The sequence below is a fragment of the Eumetopias jubatus genome, unplaced genomic scaffold (assembly GCF_037043125.1).
Source record: "Eumetopias jubatus isolate StellerSeaLion01/CBP00866 unplaced genomic scaffold, mEumJub1_p1.0 scaffold_16, whole genome shotgun sequence".
Lineage (NCBI taxonomy): Eukaryota > Metazoa > Chordata > Mammalia > Carnivora > Otariidae > Eumetopias > Eumetopias jubatus.
The window spans coordinates 67533263-67554566 of NW_028274822.1; the positions used below are offsets into that span (position 1 = coordinate 67533263).

The following is a 21304-nucleotide window of genomic DNA, read 5'->3' on the forward strand; positions in this document are numbered from 1 at the left end:
TCTGGCTTGCTTTGTTCTCACTCTGTTTGCCCAGGTTCACTGGGAGACTACACTTCTAGAGTGCTCTGAGCATTGGTTGGGAGCATTCTGTCTAAATGGCCTCTATCTCTTTTTCTATAAAATAAGAAATCCATCAGTCTCTTGTGAGTTCAGATCCTAAGGAAAAGATTAATTCTGGAGCATGGGCCAAATTAGGTTTTGAGCCTTCAAGACTGAGGCTGAGCCCTAGACAGGATCCCGCCCAGCTCCTCCTGGGGTGCTGACTAGGGTCAGCGGGAAGTGGGGACCGAGTAACTTGCCACCTCTGAGTGTCTAGCTCCTCTTTCAAACTTCAACATCTGAAATCTGAAGTTCTCATCCTGCCTTAATTTTTTTTTTCATTTGGAAATCATTATTACCAACATTTGCTTTCTTTGGAAAGACCTTTCTTACTGTGTAGAAAATGTTATCTTCTTGCGGATGCATTTTCAGTTGGACTTATGTTAGGAAATGACACTGACACCATATGACCAGCCAGGTGGCATGCTCTGGGGGATCCCGGGGTAGTAAGGAACAGGCCTGAGACTGAGGCTCAGCAGGTGAGTCCAGGGGTGATGAGTTGTAAGGGCCCTGTAGGGCTCTAGCCTCCTCATTATTTTATCTACCCATCTATTTAGTATTGAAATATAACTGACATAACACTGTGGAAGTTGAAGGTGTACAACTTGTTGATTTGATACATTTATATATTGTAATATGAGCTAACACTCTGTTATGTCACCTAATTCTCATTTCTTTTTCATAGGGAGAATAACAAAATCTCGTCTCTTAGCAACTTGGAAATCATAATACACTTGTTGTCCATGTTGTCGACAACAAATGTTGTTGACTAATAACCATTATGTTGTGATAGATCTCCACAACTGATTTATCTCCAAGTTGCAAGTTTGTACTCTTACACATTTTTCCAGGCTTCCCACCTCGCAGTGCCTGGTGACCACCATTCTACTTTGCCTCTATGAGTTTGGCTTTTTTTAGATTTCACAAAGAAGTGTGATTACACCGTATTTGTCTTTCTCTGTTTGACCTATCTCACTCAGCATAATGCCCTCAGGGTCCATTGAGGTTGTCACAAATGGCAGGATTTCCTTCTTTCTCATGGCTGAATAGTATTCCATTGTGTATACATACCACCTGTCCTTTATCCATTCTTCCTTGGCGGACACTTAGTTATTTCCATGTTTTGGCTATTGTGAATAATGCTGCCATCAACGTGGGGGCGCAACTATCTCTTTCATATCCTGTTTCCATTTCCTTTGGATATATGCCCAGAAGTGGGATTGTTGGATCTCTCCCCATCATTTTAAAGTTGGAGAAACTGAGGCCCAGAGCCAGCAAGAAACAAATTCAGGGAAGGAATGTGATGCACTGTGCTGGCAGGAGCAGGAAGACCAAGGCTGCCAAGTTACAGGAAGCATAATCTGAGCTGAGTGAGTTACCACAAAATGCTAAACAGAAGCCCTGAGGCTGTGCCACTTGCTGGCATCACGATCTCGGGAGTGTTCTTAGGAACATGGACTCTGGAACCAGACTTTCTGGGTCCATAATCACTTCTTGCCTCAATCTCGACATCTCTAAAATGGAGATGATAGGAAATTCTGACAGCGACAACGTGGATGAACCTTGAAGACACCATGGTAAGTGAAATAAGATGGTCCCAAAGGACTGGGGACCCTCGGCGGGACCCTTGGAGGGGCGACCATCGCGTCACCACCCCGCCGGCTGGGCCCTGCGCTCTTGGTCCCAACCCCTCAGACGCGCCCCCAGCCGCTCCAGCGATTGGACCAAAGTGCCTGGGTGACTGCAGTCCCCCAATGGGGAGCGGAGGCTGGTGGGGCGTGGCCCCAGGACCGAGGGCGTTTCTTGGCTGCGCTCGGGTTCGCGGAGTCCCTGGGGTCGCGAGTCCGGTCCTGCGGCCCCCGCCATGGGCCTGGAGCTTTACCTGGACCTGCTGTCCCAGCCCTGCCGCGCCGTCTACATCTTCGCCAAGAAGAACCGCATTCCCTTCGAGCTGCGCCCGGTGGACCTGCTCAAAGGTGGGCCCAGGCTTGGGTTTGGGAAGCGAGAGGTCGGGGCGGAACGGGGAGGCCAAAGATTGCTTAAGAGGACGATCGGCGCCAACCCCTTCTTAGGGCCATTGCTGAAAAAGGTGAGCCACCGGGGAGATCCGAGAATCGGGTAATCCCCCAAACTCTGCTCGGTCCCGGGGGATAGACGACGGGGCTCGGCCGAGGCCGAGTGAAGGGGTGGGGAGCTTGAGGAAAAAGAGAGACCTGGTGAACAAAACCAGGGTGTATCTCGACATAGGGAGAGAGGACCTCCAGAAAAGAGATGGGGGCAGGAGGTGGGGGGTTAGGGCGCCCAGCATAGAGACTGCGGCAGAGCCGAGTCCCTCCTCTGTGGTCCCCAACTGCCGAAAATCTGCCACAGCAGTCACCAGGGTCCCGACCTTCCAGCCCTGCGCTATGCATCGGCGCAGTCTGCATTGGGGGTCCCTCTCTGTCCCTACTTCTGCGCTGCCTTCTTCTGCTTTACCTCTGCCTTCTTGTTCCTGCCGGGAGGGGCACCCCAGGGGGTATGCCGGGAGCCTGAGGGGAGACTGCAGGGGAGGCTGCCGGAGCTTGCTGGGCCGGGCACTCTGAGCTGGAGGGCCTGTCTCTCTTCTCCCGGCTTCTCCTGGGGGGATTTCCCACTTGTCCTGCGCAGGGGTTACTCTGCCGAGTACAGGGGACAGCGCCTGGGGACAAAGGAATATCCCAGCCAGACTGTTAAATAAAGGGTGCAGAGCGGTGTGTTTCACCAGGAGAGCAGGGCAGGTGTGTCTGGTGAAGGTGCAGTCTAAGGGGAGGGAAAAGGGAGGAAAGTGGGTGTGTTTGAGGCTTGAGTGTTAAGGCAATCATGTATGGCTTCGAGGAGCTTCCACCTGATCCCGGGGTAATGGGGAGCCACTGAAGGCCGTTGAGCAGGGTGGCGATGAGCCTAAATGCTCTTCAGAAACTTCTCTCTGACTGCATCTGCAGGAGTAGGCACCAGCCCTGCAAACTCAAGCAGAGGCCAGGATCCCAGGGGACATGTGGCTGTACCTTTTGGGGGGCGGTAGGTGGGACAAAAATGTGACTGTTCCAGCTCCAGCGGAGCCTAAAAGCAGGGCCAGCCCTGTGTCCCCAGCGGCCAGGGCAGGGTGAACAAGGGAACACAGAGGAGCAAGGGTGGAAGTTGTTTGCAAGTAAATAGATACCAGGAAAAAGCCACTTCTCTGTGTTTGGTGACCTTACCTTAGAGTCCACAGGGAAAGGGGCACTGTAAGAAATCAGAGCGCCGGAGCGCCGTTCGGGTGACCAACCACCATCCTCTGTCAGCTTGGGGCACCCTGAATGTGTACTTAATGAGGCCGGGGATGGTGCAGAGGTGGTGGGTGCGGTGAGTGTGAAGGCCCAGCTGAAGCCTCATATCCTGCACCTTGGGCTGTGGGTGGAGCTTGTGCCCAATGGGACTTGGCATGGGATGTCGAGGTCCATTTTGCAACATTTGGCAGAGTAGCATCCCGTTTCTCCCAAAGTGGCCCTCACTAGCCTTTGCCATGCAGGAGAGCACCTGGGGGCTGGAGAAGAGCCATGAAATTGGGGCCTGGGCATGGTAGGGAGTGGGCAGGGCTCAGTGTTTCCTCCTTCACCCACCGTGATGGGCTCTCTGCAGGCCAGCACCTCAGTGATGCCTTTGCCCAGGTGAACCCCCTGAAGAAGGTGCCTGCTTTGAAGGATGGAAACTTCACCTTGGCTGAGAGGTAACTGGGGCCTTGGGGCTGCTACCAGAACTCACTGGAACCATCTTGTCCTAACCCTTTATTGTATTGTATTGTATTGTATTGTATTGTATTTATGTATGTATGTATGTATTTATGTATGTATGTATGTATGTATGTATGTATGTTAAAGAGAGAGCTTGAGTGAGCTGAGTGAGGGGCAGAGGAAGAGGGAGAAGAGAGAAAATCCACAAACAGACTCCCTGCTGAGCTCAGAACCTGACAGGGGCTAGATTCCAGGACCCTGAGATCATGACCTGAGCCCAAACCAAGAGTGGGCTGCTTAACTGACTGAGCTGCCCAGGCGCCCCCTAACTCTCTATTTCAGAGACAAAAAACTAAACTCCTCAGAGGTGAAGGGCTCTTAGCCCAACATCCCATAGAGAGTCAGGGCTGGAACCTGGACCGCTGCCTGCCCGCTGGTCCAGTTCACAGAGATGCTTGGACAAGTAAACATCTATTTTACTTCTGTACCCATCCTGTGGTTGTTGGTGAGAGTGCCCCAGGGCAGGGGTGCAGGGCAGGGCAGGGGCAGCGCTCTGGCTCGAGATGGCCCATGGGCATCTGGGCTACCCAGTGGCTCCAAGTCTGGGCAGCAGCCTCCCTGGGTGGGCCTCACCCGAGGGAGGACCATGAGACATGTGGGTGTTTTACATCACCACAGGTCCCAAGAAGTGAAAAGGTCAAGTCTTTTTCCCAGTTCTGCCCCCTTTTGTCACCTGAGTCAGCCCACCCATACCAAGGAGAACTTGAAATTTTAGAACCTATCTTTGGAATTGTGAGATGGGTGCATCCCTCCAAGAATTCCTAACACTATGCCAGTGTCATTTTTTTTTCTTTCTGCTGCTCTCTACTGTCCTGGGTCCTTGTGTCACCCAGTGTTGAGCACCACGGTACCTGCTAGGAGCATTGTGCGATTTCTGCATTCCTCTGTGTCTTTACTCACTGTCAGGAGGTCTGTGACTCCCGGGGACCTGCAGCCCTCCTCAGAGGTGGTTTGAACCCTTAGCTGGGAGGAAAAGGAGCTCTCGTACAGAGTAGTGAGTTGTGAAGCCAGGGCATGGATACAGGATTCCTAATAGGGAACAGAGGTTTTCTGCCCTTATTGGCTGGGGTGCACAACACTTGGGGTACCCCAAGTTCCTGAAAGCTTTCCTATGGCCCCAAATTCATGCATCCTCAGGGCCCTTCCGGGTCCATCCCTGTCCCAACACCATGGTAGCCCTCATAACCTAGGGCAGGAGGCGAGCTCCAGGGGCCTGGTCTGTTCTGCTGTCCCATGATCCTGCAGCAGCCCCAGTGTTTCCTACAGGGTGCTTTAGGGAGAACAGAAAGATGAGAGGAATGCCTTTTTGAGTGGTCAGGCCATCTGAGGCTGGTCTGGATGCCAGAGGATGAGAATGGATGCAGACTGGAAAGAACTGAGCTTATTCAAGGCTCAGCTTTGATGGTGTCTCCTCCAGGAAGCCCTCTGACCCTCTGATCAGAGACTGTCTCTGAACACCTGGCAGGATACTCTGCTGTGGGCTTTTGTCCGGTGGGAGGATGAGCTCGCGTGGTAGCCTCAGAAAGACTCTCAGCCCTGCCGCCAAAGTCCCTGTGCCCTGGGCAAGTCCCTTCACTGTCTAAGCCTGGCTTCCTTCTCTGGAAAGTGAGGCAAATACCTTGGCACATCGTCAGGAAGATTAAAGAAGGGACTCTGATTAAGCCCCTAGCACAGTGTCCTTCCTCCACCCATCATGTCATCCGTCCCCTGCAGCGTGGCCATCCTGCTCTACCTGACCCGCAAGTGTAAGGTCCCCGACCACTGGTACCCCCAGGATGTACAGGCCTGCGCCCTTGTGGATGAGTACCTGGCATGGCAGCACACAGCCCTGCGGAGAAGCTGCCTCCGGGCCCTGTGGCATAAGGTGAGGCCCTGAGGTCATCGCCCCAAAGGGCCTAAAGCACCATTGCATTCTTTTCCATTTGGGTAGTCTCTATGAAATTAACTTTGACTCCACGTTGCTATCCAACCCATCTAATACGGTCTTTTTTTGAGACATGTATTTTTCAGTTCTAGAAATTCCATTTGGTTCTTTTTTAAGTTTCCATTTATGTGCTGAAATTCACCATCCGTTTACCCATTTGGTCCATCTTTTCTTCTAAAATTTTTAACATATTTATAGTAGTTACTTAGAAGTCTCTGTCAGCTAATTTTCATACCTCGGTCCCCTGTGGGTCTATTTCTATTGGCCATTTTTTTATCCGCCTGATTATGGGTCACATTTTCTTCTTTTTTTTATGGTGTGCTAGACATTATGTTCAAAAAAAAGGTAGAGCTTTACAGAGGAGGTCCGAGTGCGACTGGGACCGTCACCTGCAGCTTTTGCATGCAACCGGATGATTTGCCTTCAGGCTCCGAGCCTTAAGAGTCTTCACTTGATCTTTATGTGTATTGGCCCAGGCTCTTCAGCCAAGCAGAAAGCTTATACGGCAGCTTTGACTAAAGATGACGTTCTTGTTTGCTCAAGAAATTCACCTTTATAAAAGACATGGAGAAATCGTATCACAAAGATTAATGTTACTTCAACAAAGGTAGAATAAATTTATAGATGAAAACAAGGAAAAGGCATCTCAGATGCAAGCCGCTGAGACTGCCTGTAAAAGGAACCTTGGTCTTTTAATGGATATAGAAGCATCAGAAAAGTCTCTAGAGACCCGGATTCACCCAAGTCCATCACCAGAGGTGGTTTCTCTTGAGACTCTTTACTGGACATCAGTAGAAGAATATATTCCCAAATGGGAACAGTTTCTTTTAGGAAGAGCACCATATTCTATCGGTGTTGAAAATGAAAACGAAGCAGAAAATACCATTCAGAATGAGGCGCAGTGATAACTTCTTCACATACTCTTTTCAAAAAAACCTGTTTAGTACAGCTGAATATTAAAGAATATGTGGGCCATTTAGGGTACCTTAGGAATCGAATATGTTCATATTGTCCCATTACCTCCTCGATGACATGAAGGTAGGAGAATCGGCTCACAAGTCTCAGGTTCTATCACTTTGAGACCTGCTATCACTTCAGGGTCACGAATTTGCTTTTTGCCAATTCCATGGAAGTGTTAAGAGCTAATATTGAAAGGTGGACTATTTATTAAGTAAGTCTCTAAATAAGTGTTATGTGTGTCATTTTTTAAAAAAATCATCTAAACAGTGAATACTGGTTGTTCTGATTAAAAAAAAAAAAGGTAGAGGGGCACCTGGGTGGCTCAGTCATGATCCCCAGGGTCCTGGGCTCCTTTCTCAGTGGGGCGCCTGCTTCTGCCTCTCCCTCTGATTTCCACTCGCCCTGCTTGTGCACTGTCTCTCTATTTCTCTCTCTGTGTCAAATTAAAAAAAAAAAAATCTTAAAAAAAAAAGGTCATATGCTCTTCTGTCTGAGCCAGCCATGTATGATTCCAGTTATATGAGATCCTTAGAGTAGTTCTGTTCATAAAGACAAAAAAGTAGAAGGATGGCTGTCAGGGGTTGAGGGGAGGAGGGTATGGGAAGTTTTGTTTAATGGGGACAGTTTCAGTTTGGGATGACGAGTGAGTTCTGGAGATGGTTGGTGGTGTTACCTAACCTCCGAGTCTAGGTTCCTGAGTCTCAATGTCATAGAAATGAACACTGAACTTGAGAGAAAGAAAACAGGTGGAGTTTATTAGAGATAGCTTGTATAAAAGGGGGCCGACAAGACAGAGGAATGTCGCTACCTCCCTTGGTAGCGTTGCGAGGCTTATAAAGGCACTTTTCCAAAGGGTGAGGGGCTGGGAATGGGGAAGCGTCCTTCAGTCCCACGGTCATTATCTTGTGGGCGTGACTTTTTATTTATTTATTATTTTTTTTTGTGGGCGTCACTTTTTAGTGGACCAGACAATTACAAGATGCTTTTCTTCATGGTCGACATTCTTCTAGGGCTCCTGGAAAACAGAAATGCTTGGGCAAGCAGGCTTTAAATTGTTACTTCTAATTTTGCCCAGGCAACCATTACTCCCTCACGGCTCTTACCTCTCATTCATTCTCTTTCCCAGAAGGAGATATTTGTCTCCAAGCTTATGGAAACTTTTAACCCTTGTCTCAGACCGGTGACTTTCACAGGAGCTTAGTCCCCTCTTGCTTTCCCTCTACGATGTCTGAGGTGATAGTTGTACATGCTTCTGGTGTGAATGTGCTTAGTGCCATGGAACTGTACACTTAAAAATGGTTAGATGGGAAATTTTATGCTACGTGTCTCTTACCATAATTAAAAATTAAAAAAATTATAGTAACATGTAATCAGTAGAAAAATCATTAATGCACTATTTTGCATTCTTTTCTCATACTGTGTCTTCGGAATCTGGTGTGTATTTTGCATGTGCGGCACAACTCAGGACCGACCACATTTCAAGAGCTAGCCACTAGCGGCTACCATATCAGACATCATAGGTTTCTGCCCTTCTTCTTTTTTGTTTTTTGTCCTTTCTTTTATTTTTTTATTTTTAAAAGTTCTATAACTCCTTGATGGCTTTAAAGAAAGATAAGATTATGTTCTTTTCCACCATGGAAGCTATGGTTTTTGTGACGTTGATGTCCTTATCAGAAGTGGGATTCCTTTTTTTTTTAAAGATTTTATTGATTTATTTGACAGAGAGAGAGAGGTAGCCTTATTTTTTAAAGTGTATGGCTAATTGTGGGCCATGGGCTTTATTTCTCTGTCTCCTGTCATGTCTTATATAAAACAGAAACAGGACAAAAATTCAAAAGACCTCTTCGTTGTCCTCATTCCTTCCTGAGTGGCCATTCTGCTCTGGGATCTGGTGGGAGTCTTCCAGTTCACGATTTTATGCATTATTACACTTAGGTGTCATCATAAGCAAAATAAAGTTTTGCTTTGAGTGTTTTAAAATTTTATATAAATGCTCTCATATCACTCTGCAATGTGCCTTTTTCCGTATTGCCATTGGTGGATCTAATTTATCCATTTTAACGACTCTATAGTAATTCATTATATAAATAAATCAGAATGTATTTATTACCCTATTATGACCTTTTATATTTAAAGAGGAACAAAACCACTCTTTAAAACCTTAAGAATTGGGGCGCCTGGGTGGCTCAGTCATTAAGCATCTGCCTTCGGCTCAGGTCATGATCCCAGGGACCTGGGATCGAGCCCCGCATCGGGCTCTGTGCTCCGCGGGAAGCCTGCTTCTCCCTCTCCCACTCCCTCTGCTTGTGTTCCCTCTCTCGCAGTGTCTCTCTGTGTCAAATAAATAAATAAATAAATAAATAAATAAATAAATAAATAAATAAAACCTTTAAAAAAAATAAAACCCTAAGAATTTTGGATGAACCAAAGTAGAACAGAAGGGAGATGTAGACAATCTATTGCAGGGGCGAGGTCGATAAAAAATGAGGGCGGAGGGCTAGGTCGGTTGTGCGGAGTGAGAGCCCGTTGTGCCCTCCTGAAGGAGTGGCTTCTCCCCAACATCAGCCTTAGACACTGAGCAGGGATACCCTGTGGCCAGCACCCTTTACATGACAAAGAAGCTGGAGGGGCACACGAGTGGCTGTCCGTTAAGCGGCTGCCTTCGGCTCAGGTCATGATCCCAGGGTCCCAGGACTGAGCCCCACGTTGGGCTCCCTGCACAGCAGGGAGTCTACTCTCTCTCCCTCTGCGCCTCCACCCACTTGTGCTTGCTCTCTGTCTCTCTCTCTCAAATAAATAAATAAAATCTTAAAAAAAGAAAAAGAAGCCGGAAATCTGGACTCCTGTATGAATTGCCCCCATTTTTAAATGTCAGCAACTGATCTATATTTTTATTTTTATTATTATTATTATTTTAGCAGACATAGCTAAAATAGCAGACATCCTCCTTGTATGGGACAAGGAGTTAAGGTTCTCCAGGAGGCTATCCTTTGCGCATCCCAGACCACTTGAGCTGGACACCAATGCCAAGACCCTTCTGCTCCAAGGAATGACACCTGGGCCCTTGTCTTTGTCCTAAGTGGTTCCTGGATGCCCGAGAGGACGCATGCCCCAGATCACCATCCCCAGTAACAACCCCAGCCTCTGAACACAGGAGAGACTCCTTCCTTTCTGAGTTTCCTGGACACTCACTCTGTTACCCACTCTCTTTATCTTCACTAAACACTGCTCTCATCTCCTGCTGGCTCACATTTGATTTCCAACCTGCATGAAGCCAAGGATCCTCACTGAGCAGGGAGCCCGATGTGGGACTCGATCCCAGGACTCTGGGATCATGACCTGAGCCGAAGGCAGACGCTGAATGACTGGGCCACCCAGGTGTCCCAGATGAGCTCCAATTTATGAGCCAGAGCTGTGCTGTGCTGCAGTCGATGCCTTGGGTTGGATCAAAAAAAGGCTCATACAGAGACTGAGGGAGGAAACCATCTGTCTTGCTCAGATGGTCTTGATGGTTAATGAGCTTTCTCGTGCTTGGTTAAGTCCAGGACCTTAAAAAGGCATTACTTTTGAGTAGTGAGTACTGCGTACTGGTCTGATCCAGTCATGTGGGGTTCCACTGATAATTTTGCCCTGAAGACACCTTGGCCAAAGACGGAGGGGTTGACTGCAGAGAAAAGCTAATATAACAGGCCTGATTGCTATTCTTTGAAAGACCTGCTTTCAAGGTTGGCCCTCCATAGGTGTGTATTTCGGGAGGCCTCCCATAATCATTTTCAGACCATCAGGAGCAGCTCACTGTCCCTCAACTTTTGGCACAACCAATATGGTTTATTCTTTTCTCTTGGGAGTCTGGCATTTGGACATGTGCCAGGTAGGGGTCATACCCCAGGAAAAGTCCTAAGCAGTGACTCTGTAAGGAGCTTCCCTAATTAGCAACACCTCACACGTGTTGTCTCAGCTCGTTGTTGGGGCTAATTAAGCACGCCCTGTGCGACTTCAATGGGAGAGGATTCTAGAGGCTGGTACCGGTTCACCTGGGCTTTGCCTCATGGGGATCTGCAACACAGAGGCTGAAAATGGTCCTGCTTGCAGGCACATCTCATCCAAAGCCCAGGAGTTTGCTTTCTTCAGACTGAACGCTGTCATGGGGTTGGAAGTTTAGAGGTAGAAGGGAGGACAGGAAGTGGGAGGAGGTGCCTCTCAGGTGGAGGGTGTCACATGCAAAGGTAGAGAGATTGACGCATGTCCCTCTTTGGGGAGTTAAATTTAGTGCCATAACAAATATCACTCTATCAGGCCCATATAGCAAATCCATATCTGCTTGATGGAACATTACACAGCTGTTCAAATTACAGGTAGATGGACTTTGTAGCAAATATGAAAATGAGCGCAGCTAACATCTAACAGGCACAGGACTCAGTGATTTTATACAGATATTTTGAAAATTATGTCTTAGACCCAAGTCCGAGTGGAGGAACGATCACATTTGACAGCAAAGGACACCAGGATTCAAAGAAGTTCATGACATGCCCCAGGTCACGTAGTTAATGAGCGACAGAGTCAGGCTTTTTTAAAGATTTATTTTATTTTATTTTACTTGAGAGAGAGAATGAGAGAGAGAGAAAGCACGTGAGAGGGGGGAGGGTCAGAGGGAGAAGCAGACTCCCCACTGAGCAAGGGAGCCCGATGCGGGACTCGATCCACGGACTCCAGGATCGTGACCTGAGCCGAAGGCAGTCGCTTAACCAACTGAGCCACCCAGGCGCCCACAGAGTCAGGATTTAAACTCAGGTTTTTTGGACTGTGCCCTCCATGCTCCCAGCACAAGTGTGTGTGTGTGTGTGTGTGTGTGTGTTTACATGTACACACGCACCCACGCACCACGCCCCCTCACCTACAAATACACCCCCCAACACCACCGTATACCCTCTCAGCACTCCCACCTCCCCCCACACCACACCCTCCACACACCTGAAGCCCAAAGAAGCCTAGGTGTGCATGGATCAAACTCGACAGTGACTTCCAGGACAGAGGCAGAGTTGTGCTTTCCTGACAGTGAGTCTCCTAATTTTAGGGGCCCTTGCAATCTGGGTAGGCTGAGGATTCCTCCAGATCATCAAGCATCTTAAGCCCCTTATAGACTTTCGGGTTCATCTTCTGCTCGACAGTTCTTCCCTCAATTAATCTCTCTGCTCACATATTATACTGAGAGCAGGAAGAAGAAACCAGGCCACACATCTTGAACACTTTGCTTGGAAATCTTAAGTTCATGGTTTACAAACTCTGCCTTCCACACACCTGCAGACCATAATTTAGTTAAGTTCATGCCACTATACCACTGGACCCCCCTGGAACTCCTTGCTGACTGCTAGAATTCGTTTCCTTAGAAGGGACAGAAACTCAGTGCCAACTGGTCTAAGCAAAAGGAGGGGAGAGGTACAGCTGGTCCACAGAGGAACTGGGATCAGAAGCTGCTTTTCTCCCCCACTTTCCTTTTCTGTGACTAAGCTGCTTTCTCTCAGGCCAGCCTGCCTAGCGAGCTTGCAATTGTGACCAACCCACCAGCGGCCCCAGCTCATGGATGTAGGAAAGACTTGAGGGTTCGAAGCTGAAGGCCAAGAAAGAATTCCTGAGACATCTTGGGTGCAAAAAAGTGGTTTTACTAAAGTACGGAATAAAAAAAAGACTTCTAAAAAACAAGTAGCTTTTTTTTTTTTTGAGGGACAGAGTGCGGCAGGGGTGGAGGGGGGCAGAGGGAGAGGGAGAGAGACTCTTAAGCAAGCTCCATGCCCAGCACAGACCCCCACGCAGGGCTCCATCTCACAACCCTGAGATCATGACCTGAGCTGAAATCAAGAGTCGGACGTTTAACTGAATGAACCACCCAGGCACCCCATAGATAAATAAATTTTAAAACAAGAGCAAGGAATAAAAAGACTATTGAAATGACACGGCAGACATGAAAAAGAACAAAACAGGACTTCTAGGGGAGCCTGGCTGGCTCCGTTGGTGGAGTGTGCCCCCCTCTCATGCTCTCTCTGTCTCATTCTCTCTCTCAAATAAATAAATAAAATCCTTAAAAAAAAAAAAAGACTGTAAAAAGACTGTACTACTTGAAAAGTTCCTGAAATGAAAATAAAGGAAGAGAAGAGGAAGTAAGTACTCACCATGTTGGCACCGAGGCTCAGAGTTCAGATGGGACTCTGGACTCAAAGCCCCATGTTGGGTGCCATATGCTGTAGGAAAGATGTTAGGGTTCAAAGCCCACAGCCAAGAAAGAATTCTTGAGATGTCTTTGGTGCAAAAAGAGCTGCACTGGGGGCATGAGGAATGGTCCATTATAGACTTTCAATTTGGAAGGGGGTTAGGGATAGCATGTTTCTAAGGAATTTGGAAGCAAAGGTTTCCAGGACCTTGAGGGGGCTAGCTATTTTGGGAAAATGTCATTTATTGCCATCTTATAAAACCTTAATCACGGGACCCTTCCGATGTATATCGGTAGGCCGTATGCTTGGGCGGTGATTCCCAATACATGTCTTGGGGGGGTTTAGAGATAAAGGAAAAATTTTTTTTTTAAAGATTTTTTTTTTAATTTTATTTATTTATTTGAGAGAGAGAATGAGAGCCAGAGTGCACGAGAGGGAAGAGGGTCAGAGGGAGAAGCAGACTCCCCACTGAGCAAGGGAGCCCGATGCGGGACTCGATCCCGGGACTCCAGGATCATGACCTGAGCCGAAGGCAGTCGCCTAACCAACTGAGCCACCCAGACGCCCTAAAGGAAAAATTTTTAAAAAGATTTTATTTATTTATTCGAGAGAGAGAGACACAGCGAGAGAGGGAACACAAGCAGGGGGAGTGGGAGAGGGAGGAGCAGACTCGCCATGAAGGAGGGAGCCCGACGCGGGGCTCGATCCCAGGACCCTGGGACCATGACCTGATCCGAAGGCAGACGCCTAACAGACTGAGCCACCCAGGCGCTCCAGAGATTAAGGAAAATTTTAAAGGAATTTTTATATGTTAAAGTAGACTTACAGGATCCCAGGGAAGGTGGGGGGAGGGGGGCGGTCAGGCTAGGATTGCCTTTTGCCCTTAGCAAGATATTAACATTGAGGCAGTTGAGTTCCTAGAGGAACGTCACTCTGCCTGTTTCAAGGACTTGTCAGCGGGCTCTAAGTAAATTTAATAATTTTTCTTCTGCCTTTGTTTCCCGCATCATTGATGATGCCCACGTTTCCCTCCTCTCTCCTGAATTCCAACTTCAAGTATCCCAGGGAAGCCTTCTGATCCACCTGCTTGGGTCCCGGTCAGAGGGCTGGGTTACTCTCAAAGACTGGGCTAGAGGGGCCCCTGGGTGGCTCAGTCGTTAAGCGTCAGCCTTCCGCTCAGGTCATGATCCCTGGGTTCGAACCACACATCGGGCTCCCTGCTCGGCGGGAAGCCTGCCTCTCCCTCTCCCTCTTCCCCGCTTGTGTTCCCTCTCTCGTGCTCTGTCACTGTCAAATAAATAAATAAAATCTTTTTTAAAAGATTTTATTTATTTAAGAGAGAGAGAGAATGAGAGCGAGAGAAAGTACATGGGGGGGGGAGGGTCAGAAGGAGAAGCAGACTCCCTGCCGAGCAGGGAGCCCGATGCGGGACTCAATCCCAGGACCTCGGGATCATGACCTGAGCCGAAGGCAGACGCTTAACGACTGAGCCACCCAGGCGCCCCTCTGTTAGCCATTTGTATGTCTTCTTCGGAGAAGTGTCTGTTCATGTCTTCTGCCCATTTTTTGACTGGATTATTTGTTTTTTGGGGTGTTGAGTTTGAGAAGTTCTTTATAGATCTTGGATACAGCCCTTTATCTGTAATGTCATTTGCAAATATCTTCTCCCATCCCGAAGGGGTGTTTCTTGGTTTTGTTGACTGTTTCCTTTGCTGTGCAGAAGCTTTTTATCTTGGGTGCCTGGGTGGCTCAGTTGGTTAAGCGACTGCATTCGACTCAGGTCATGATCCTGGAGTCCCACGATCGAGTCCCGCATCGGGCTCCCTGCTCGGTGGAGAGCCTGCTTCTCCCTCTCCCTCTGCCTGCCTCTCTGCCTACTTGTGCTCTCTCTATCTCTGTCAAATAAATAAATAAAATCTTAAAAAAAAAAAGAAGAAGAAGAAGCTTTTTATCTTGATGAAGTCCCAAAAGTTCATTTTTGCTTTTGTTTCTCTTGCCTTTGGAGACATGCCTTGAAAGAAGTTGCTGTGGCCGGTGTCAAAGAGGTTACTGCCTATGTTCTCCTCTAGGATTTTGATGGATTCCTGTCTCACATGGAGGTCTTTCATCCATTTTGAGTTTATCTTTGTGTGTGGTGTAAGAGAATGGTTGAGTTTCATTCTTCTGTATGTATCCGTCCAATTTTTCCAGCACCATTTATTGAAGAGAGTGTCTTGTTTCCCTTGGATGTTTTTTCCTAATTTGTCGAAGATTATTTGACCATAATGAGTTGAGAGTCCATTTCTGGAATCCATTAACGTTAGTGCTTTACTAGAGGTAAAAAGCAACCTTAGCTCGACAATAGCCAGACCGTCAGAATCCTGTATGTCTACTCTAACATATGAAAATCCTTTTGGAGGGGTGCCTGGGTGGCTCAGTTGTTAAAGCGTCTCAGTTGTTAAAGTGTCTGCCTTCGACTCAGGTCATGGTCCCAGGGTCCTGGGATTGAGCCCCGCATTGGGCTCCCTGCTCAGAGGGAAGCCTGCTTCTCCCTCTCCCATTCCCCCTGCCTGTGTTCCTTCTCTCACTTTCTCTCTCTCTGTCAAATAAATAAATAAAATCTTAAAAAAAAAAAGTGTGAGCCAAAAGAGCATAAACATTATAAACGTGGGGGCGCCAGGGTGGCTCAGTTGTTAAGCATCTGCCTTCGGCTCAGGTCATGGTCCCAGGGTCCTGGGATCGAGCTCCACATGGGTTCCCTGCTCAGCAGGGAGACTGCTTCTCCCTCTCCCACTCCCCCTGCTTGTGTTTCTGCTCTTGCTCTCTCTCCCTCTGTCAAATAAATAAATAAAATAAAAGTACACTGGGGAATGCCGGGGTGGTTCAGTCGGTTAAGCATCTGCCTTGGGTTCAGGTCACGACCCCAGGGTCCTGGGATCGAGCCCCGCATCGGGCTCCCTGCTCAGTGGGGAGTCGGCTTCTCCCTCTGCCCCTCCCCTGACTCCTGTGCTCTCTCTGTCTCTCTCTCAAATAGATAAATAAAATCTTTAAAAGGGCTTTTGACAAACACAGGCTTTTGATATCTTTAAAATCATAGAACCAAAATGGATAAGAATTTCCAGAACTAACTAAAAAAGCTGGATTCAAACTGAACAAGATTTAATTACAGGACTAAATGAACTGAGGAAGATGATGATAGTTTTTGTGACTCTCGTCTGAAACGTTGCTGGTTCTCTGTTTCACTCTTCTAGATTAAGGAAACTTTAAGATATCCATGATATACAGAAATATGATAAAATATTCCTTTGTGAACGCATTGAAGCATTTAACTTTTCTCTACCCGAACCCTCTGAAATCCAGAAACTCTCAGGGATTGGCTGGTTCAGTCATTTGAATGTGTTGGGCCCTTGGTTTAGGCTCAGGTCGTAAGATCCAAGCACAGTGTGGAGTCTGATATTCTCTCTCCCTCTTCCTCTGCCTCTGCCGCTCGGGTGCGTGCTCTCTCTCCCTCTAAAATAAATAAGTCTTTTTTTTTTTTAAGATTTTAAAAATTTATTTCTATGTGAGCGAGAGAGAGAGAGAGCACAAACAGAGGGAGCGGCAGGCAGAGGCAGAGCGAGAAGCAGGTTCCCTGCTGAGCAGGGAGTCCGATGTGGGACTCGATCCCAGGACCCTGGGATCATGACCTGAGCCGAGGGCAGACGCTTAACCGACTGAGCCACCCAGCCGTCCCTAAAATAAAAAAATCTTAAAAAAAAAAAGTGCTTTTATTAAGGCTCGGGGACGTAGGGAGAAAGAATTGCACTGGCTTGGAAGATGCAACCGATTATATATTTTGGAATTGGGGGGTGAGTAGAGACAAAGGGAGTCCCTAAAGGGATTTAGAGAAGACTAACAGGACCCTGGAGTTCTGGCTATTGTTGAGCTAAGTTGCTTTTTGCCTCTAGCAAAGTATTAACACTAAGGCAGTTGTGAATTCTTGGAGGAATGTCACACTCTGCCTGTCTCAGGTATCTATCACAGGGCTGCAAGGTGTAAGGAAATTCAACTTTATCTACGTTCGTTTTGCCTTTGTTCTACTCTGGTATCTCCCACCAGAGACTGTCCTCTGCTGTGTGGCCTTGGACGGGTGGCAAGACCTCTCTGAACCCTACTTAGCTTTCCTCTCTGAGAAGGAGGATAATGTTACTTCTACTCTGTGGGATGGGGGAGTAAATACTGAACTGGATTTTCACAGTGCCTGCCTTGAAAGCCTGTATTTGAAGTCCTAAGGCCCTAAAGACCCTGAGGAGCTGGCCACCATGTGAGAGTTTAGAGGTGGAAATTGCTGAGCCTCGCCTCTTTGCCTCCCTTCCCCCTGCTCACCCTGGTCCGGCCGCAAAACTCCCTTTCACTCATCGGGAGCACCTGGCCATGCCACCAAAACCCCTCAGCCGCCCTGGGAGGTGGCAGGGCAGGGAGGCCATCCCCATTCCTGGCCCCAAGGCCCGGCCGTGGCCCCGCACAGCTCTCCCCACAACCCCAGCTATTTCTTTTCGCCCAGCCTGGCCTTGGGGTTCTGGCTGGGGAAGGGAGAGAGAGGGCACAGCGGCTGTGGTTCTTGCCCTGAAGGGGCAAAACTTCCTGCTCCACAGGGCAGCTCCCGAGCAAGGAGTTCTTCCAGATTAATAAGCTGTGGCAAGTGCCTGCCCTCAAGGATGGTGACTTCATCTTGACTGAAAGGTGCTCTCCTTCCCTCCGTTCCCCTAAGCCCCCAGCCCCCCGGCCTCTGGCTGTCCCACTGTGTGCGCTCTTAGACCCCATGTGGCAGGTGAGGGCAGACGGGAGGCGTGTGGTGAGAGCGGACTTGGTGCTGGTGACAGGGGTTGGGGGTGACCGGGATGCCTGGAAGCTGATGCAACATAGCTCTGTACCTCTCTTGTCTTCAGCCTCCTCTTCTGGACCCCAGGGCCTCCTCACCCCCAGACTGAGGGGCATAGAAGAGGACATGGGGGCATTTGTCCAGGTGGACAGAGAACAGGGTCAACACATGGAAGCTGAAGGGTCCTCTCCTGACTCCTCAGGCCACTCTCTAGAGTCGGCCAGGGCCTGAGGGGACAACTCATGGTGAGGGCCGGCCACCAGGCAGGTAGAGGACAAAAGGTCAGGCAGCTCAGGCGTGATGGCCGGGGGACCTGTCAGAGGGGACCCACGACAGACGTGAGGACGTGCTTCCCCTCCTGGTCCCCAACCCATACACTTGGACATGCAGGGGATTTGGTGCAAGATTCCAGAGGCCCAGAGAGCCTTTTCTGAGCTGTGTGGCCTCGGACAAGTCACTAAATTCTTCTGAACCTTAGCTTCCTCACATGCAAATGGGATAACAAATCTCCACCGCACAGGGCGCTGCTGTAGTACCACGGAGATGAGCCTCTTAAAGGGCAAAGCGCACGGTCTGGCCAAGCGTCCATGCTTGAGACAGCAAAGGAAGGAGACTCGGGAGGGTACCATCAGGGGAGAGGGAGGAGGCACTGCCCAGGGGAGCTGCGGAGTTGAGGCCATCAAGTACAGAGAAGCCCCAGGGCCCCACTGAGGGATGGGAGCTGCTGAGGAAAAAGGCCACGAACCAGGATCCTCACAGCCACGGCTCCCGCCCTTACCTCTAGCTCGGCCATCCTGATCTACCTGAGCTCTAAGTACCAGACGGCGGACCACTGGTACCCATCTGACCTTTGGGCCCGTGCTCGGGTCCACGAGTACCTGGGCTGGCATGCTGACTCCATCCGTGGCGTCTTTGGCGTGCCCTTGTGGACCAAGGTGAGGAGAGCCATCTGCGGGTTGTGGACTGTCCGGGACCTGGGGGGAGGCAGGGAGCACAGGCTGAGCCCACCCTCTGCCCGTCAGGTGTTGGCACCACTCATCGGGGTCCACGTGCCTGAGGAGAAGGTGGAGCGGAACAGGACCACCATGGCCCGGATGCTGCAGCAGCTGGAGGACAAGTTCCTGGAGGACCGGGCCTTCCTCACAGGCCAGCAGGTGTCGCTGGCCGACCTCATGGCGCTGGAGGAGCTGCTGCAGGTGTGAGCTTGGCGGGTGGAGCAGCACCTGTGGGCGGCATCCCTCCTCTCGCCACCCTCACTAGACGGAAACACTGAGGCAGGCCTAGAGCCAGCTAGGAATTTGCCCAGAATCACAGAGCAAGTTTCTGTCCGAACTGGTGCTCTTGCCCTGAACTTCTGCTTCCCTCCTGGGTGTGGTGTTTCATGCTGGTGCTCTCGGGTCCCAAGGCTGGCCACGAGTCCCTGGGCCTCACGTGGGAGTTGGGTAGGGGACCTGACACCTGTGCTGGTGGTTCTGGTATTGGGGTCTCAGTATCACTGTCACTTTCCCATCCTTGCCCCTGCAGCCTGTGGCTGTCGGCTATGACCTGTTTGAGGGACGGCCGAGACTGGCAGCATGGCGTGAGCGAGTGGAGGCTTTCCTGGGTTCTGATCTGTTCCAGGAGACCCACGGTCCCATCCTGAACATCCTGGAGCAGATGGTCAACAAACAAATCCCGAAGCCTCCCCCAGAAGTCCATCCTTTTATGCTGCTTCGTATTTCCAACATTCCCTGAGGAGTCTGGAAGGGGGGCTGATGGTTGGCAGCCAGAAGATTAGCAATAAAGATCCGTTCTTCGTTTCTGACTTGTCCTTCTTCATCCTTTCTTGCCTCGGTCTCTTGTTTCTGACTCCTGGAGGAGCTCTGCACGGGGAGGACATCGGATGTCCTTGGCAGTGCTGCTTCTCAGGGGGAGCCGATCTAATCAAGAGAAGACTAAAACGCAGCATATATAAAGAGATCTGCAAATTCAATAGCCTGAAGAAAAACAAATCAACTTCAAATCAGCAAATGTCATTGGTCTTGTAAATATAAAGAAGACTTGTGGTGCCTGGGTGGCTCAGGTGGTTAAGCATCCAACTCTTTTTTTGTTTAAGATTTTATTTATTTATTTGACAGAGAGAGACACCTCGAGAGAGGGAACACAAGCAGGGGGAGTGGGAGAGGGAGAAGCAGGCTTCCCGCGGAGCAGGGAGCCCAACGCAGGGCTCGATCCCAGGACCCCGGGACCATGACCTGAGCCGAAGGCAGTCACTTAATGACTGAGCCACCCAGGCGCCCCACGCATCTGACTCATGATTTCGGCCCAGATCATGATTTCAGGGTCTGAGATGGAGTCCTGTGTCCAACTCACACTCAGCATGGAGTCTGCTTGTCCCTCTCCCTCTGTGCCTCCCCCAACTTGCACTCTCTCTCTCTCTAAATAAATAAATAAAATCCTAAAAAAAATCATGAAGACTCAGACTCTTGAGTAAGAAACCAAGAATGATTGGTTTTATCACACTGTCGTATTATATGTATGTAATAAAAGTATGTCCCGGGAACCCTCACCATAGTTAATCAAAACAACCTCACAGAGAACAAGTCAATATATAACATTGTTACTGGGGCAACAAGATGTTAAGAAATCCATTAGGACGGCAAACTACTAAAGGATATGGATGATGTTGGAAGGGCTGTGGTAATGGTTTTTGAAGTCTGGAAAACATACAAGACTTAACAAGCACCCCCGTCTTCCAGTGCGGTTTCAGCGTAAGAACAAACGGTGGGGTTATAGGGTTGTGGCATAAGCCACCACGTCTATCAGCTGGATTTGTCTGTGTGACAGAGCCCACAGCAGTTACTTTAACGGAGAGAATTTCATATAAAGAAATGGTGGGGCGCCTGGGTGGCTCAGTTGGTTTAGCATCCCACTCTTGATCTCGGCTCAGGCCTTGATCTCGGGGGTCATGAGTTCACACCCTGCATTGGGCCCCATCGTCATCATCATCATCATCTCATCATCCAAACGTTCAGAATTGGTCACTGGGCGTTATAGAACTCCATAGGCAGAGGACACCCGGATTATCACAGAGACAGCCATTCACCCTAGGGCTTGGGGGCTGGGGGTAGACCAAGGGAGGAAATTGGAATTCTCCAAATGTAGGTGCTGGAGGGGACGCCCTGTGGAAGTCAGACTTCTGAGGGGGGTACTGCTGCCTCCGAAACCCCGAGGAGAGTCCCATGGGGCTGAGATCAGACCTTGGAGAAGGAGCACTGGTTGGAGGGTACTCCCATCTCGGTGAATGAAAACACGGGTCCTAGGAGTGTTGGAAAATTGCAAATGGAGTTCAACTGCACTTATGCGAGAATTCCTGACACCTGAGCAAAGACCCCTAGGCGTGGGGATGTTGGCGGCGTCAGGAACCTTCCGACGTCCTCCAGCCTCCTACTCAGCTCATGGTATTCGACGTTTTTTAGGGCAAGGCTTAACCCTGTCTCTAATACCC

At 49.2% G+C, this 21304-nt stretch overlaps 1 protein-coding gene and 1 pseudogene across 3 annotated transcripts; both read left to right on the forward strand.

Moving 5' to 3' along the window:
• The first annotated feature begins 1889 nt into the window (after window positions 1-1889).
• LOC148162302 (glutathione S-transferase theta-2-like) lies at window positions 1890-19616 on the forward strand. 3 transcript variants are annotated; one of them, XM_088019701.1, is made up of 5 exons: window positions 1890-2075; window positions 3736-3823; window positions 18602-18752; window positions 18840-19013; window positions 19342-19616. In XM_088019701.1, the coding sequence occupies exons 1-5, from the start codon at window positions 1964-1966 to the stop codon at window positions 19549-19551; spliced, it is 735 nt and encodes a 244-aa protein (XP_087875827.1). In that variant the 5' UTR covers window positions 1890-1963; the 3' UTR covers window positions 19552-19616. The 3 variants fall into 3 exon arrangements, with proteins under 3 accessions (XP_087875827.1, XP_087875828.1, XP_087875829.1); XM_088019702.1 differs by having other exon boundaries at window positions 19438-19616; XM_088019703.1 differs by lacking the exon at window positions 3736-3823 and adding an exon at window positions 17591-17678.
• Window positions 6302-6670, forward strand: LOC114203990 (centrosomal protein 15 pseudogene; annotated as a pseudogene).
• Window positions 19617-21304: the final 1688 nt, after the last annotated feature.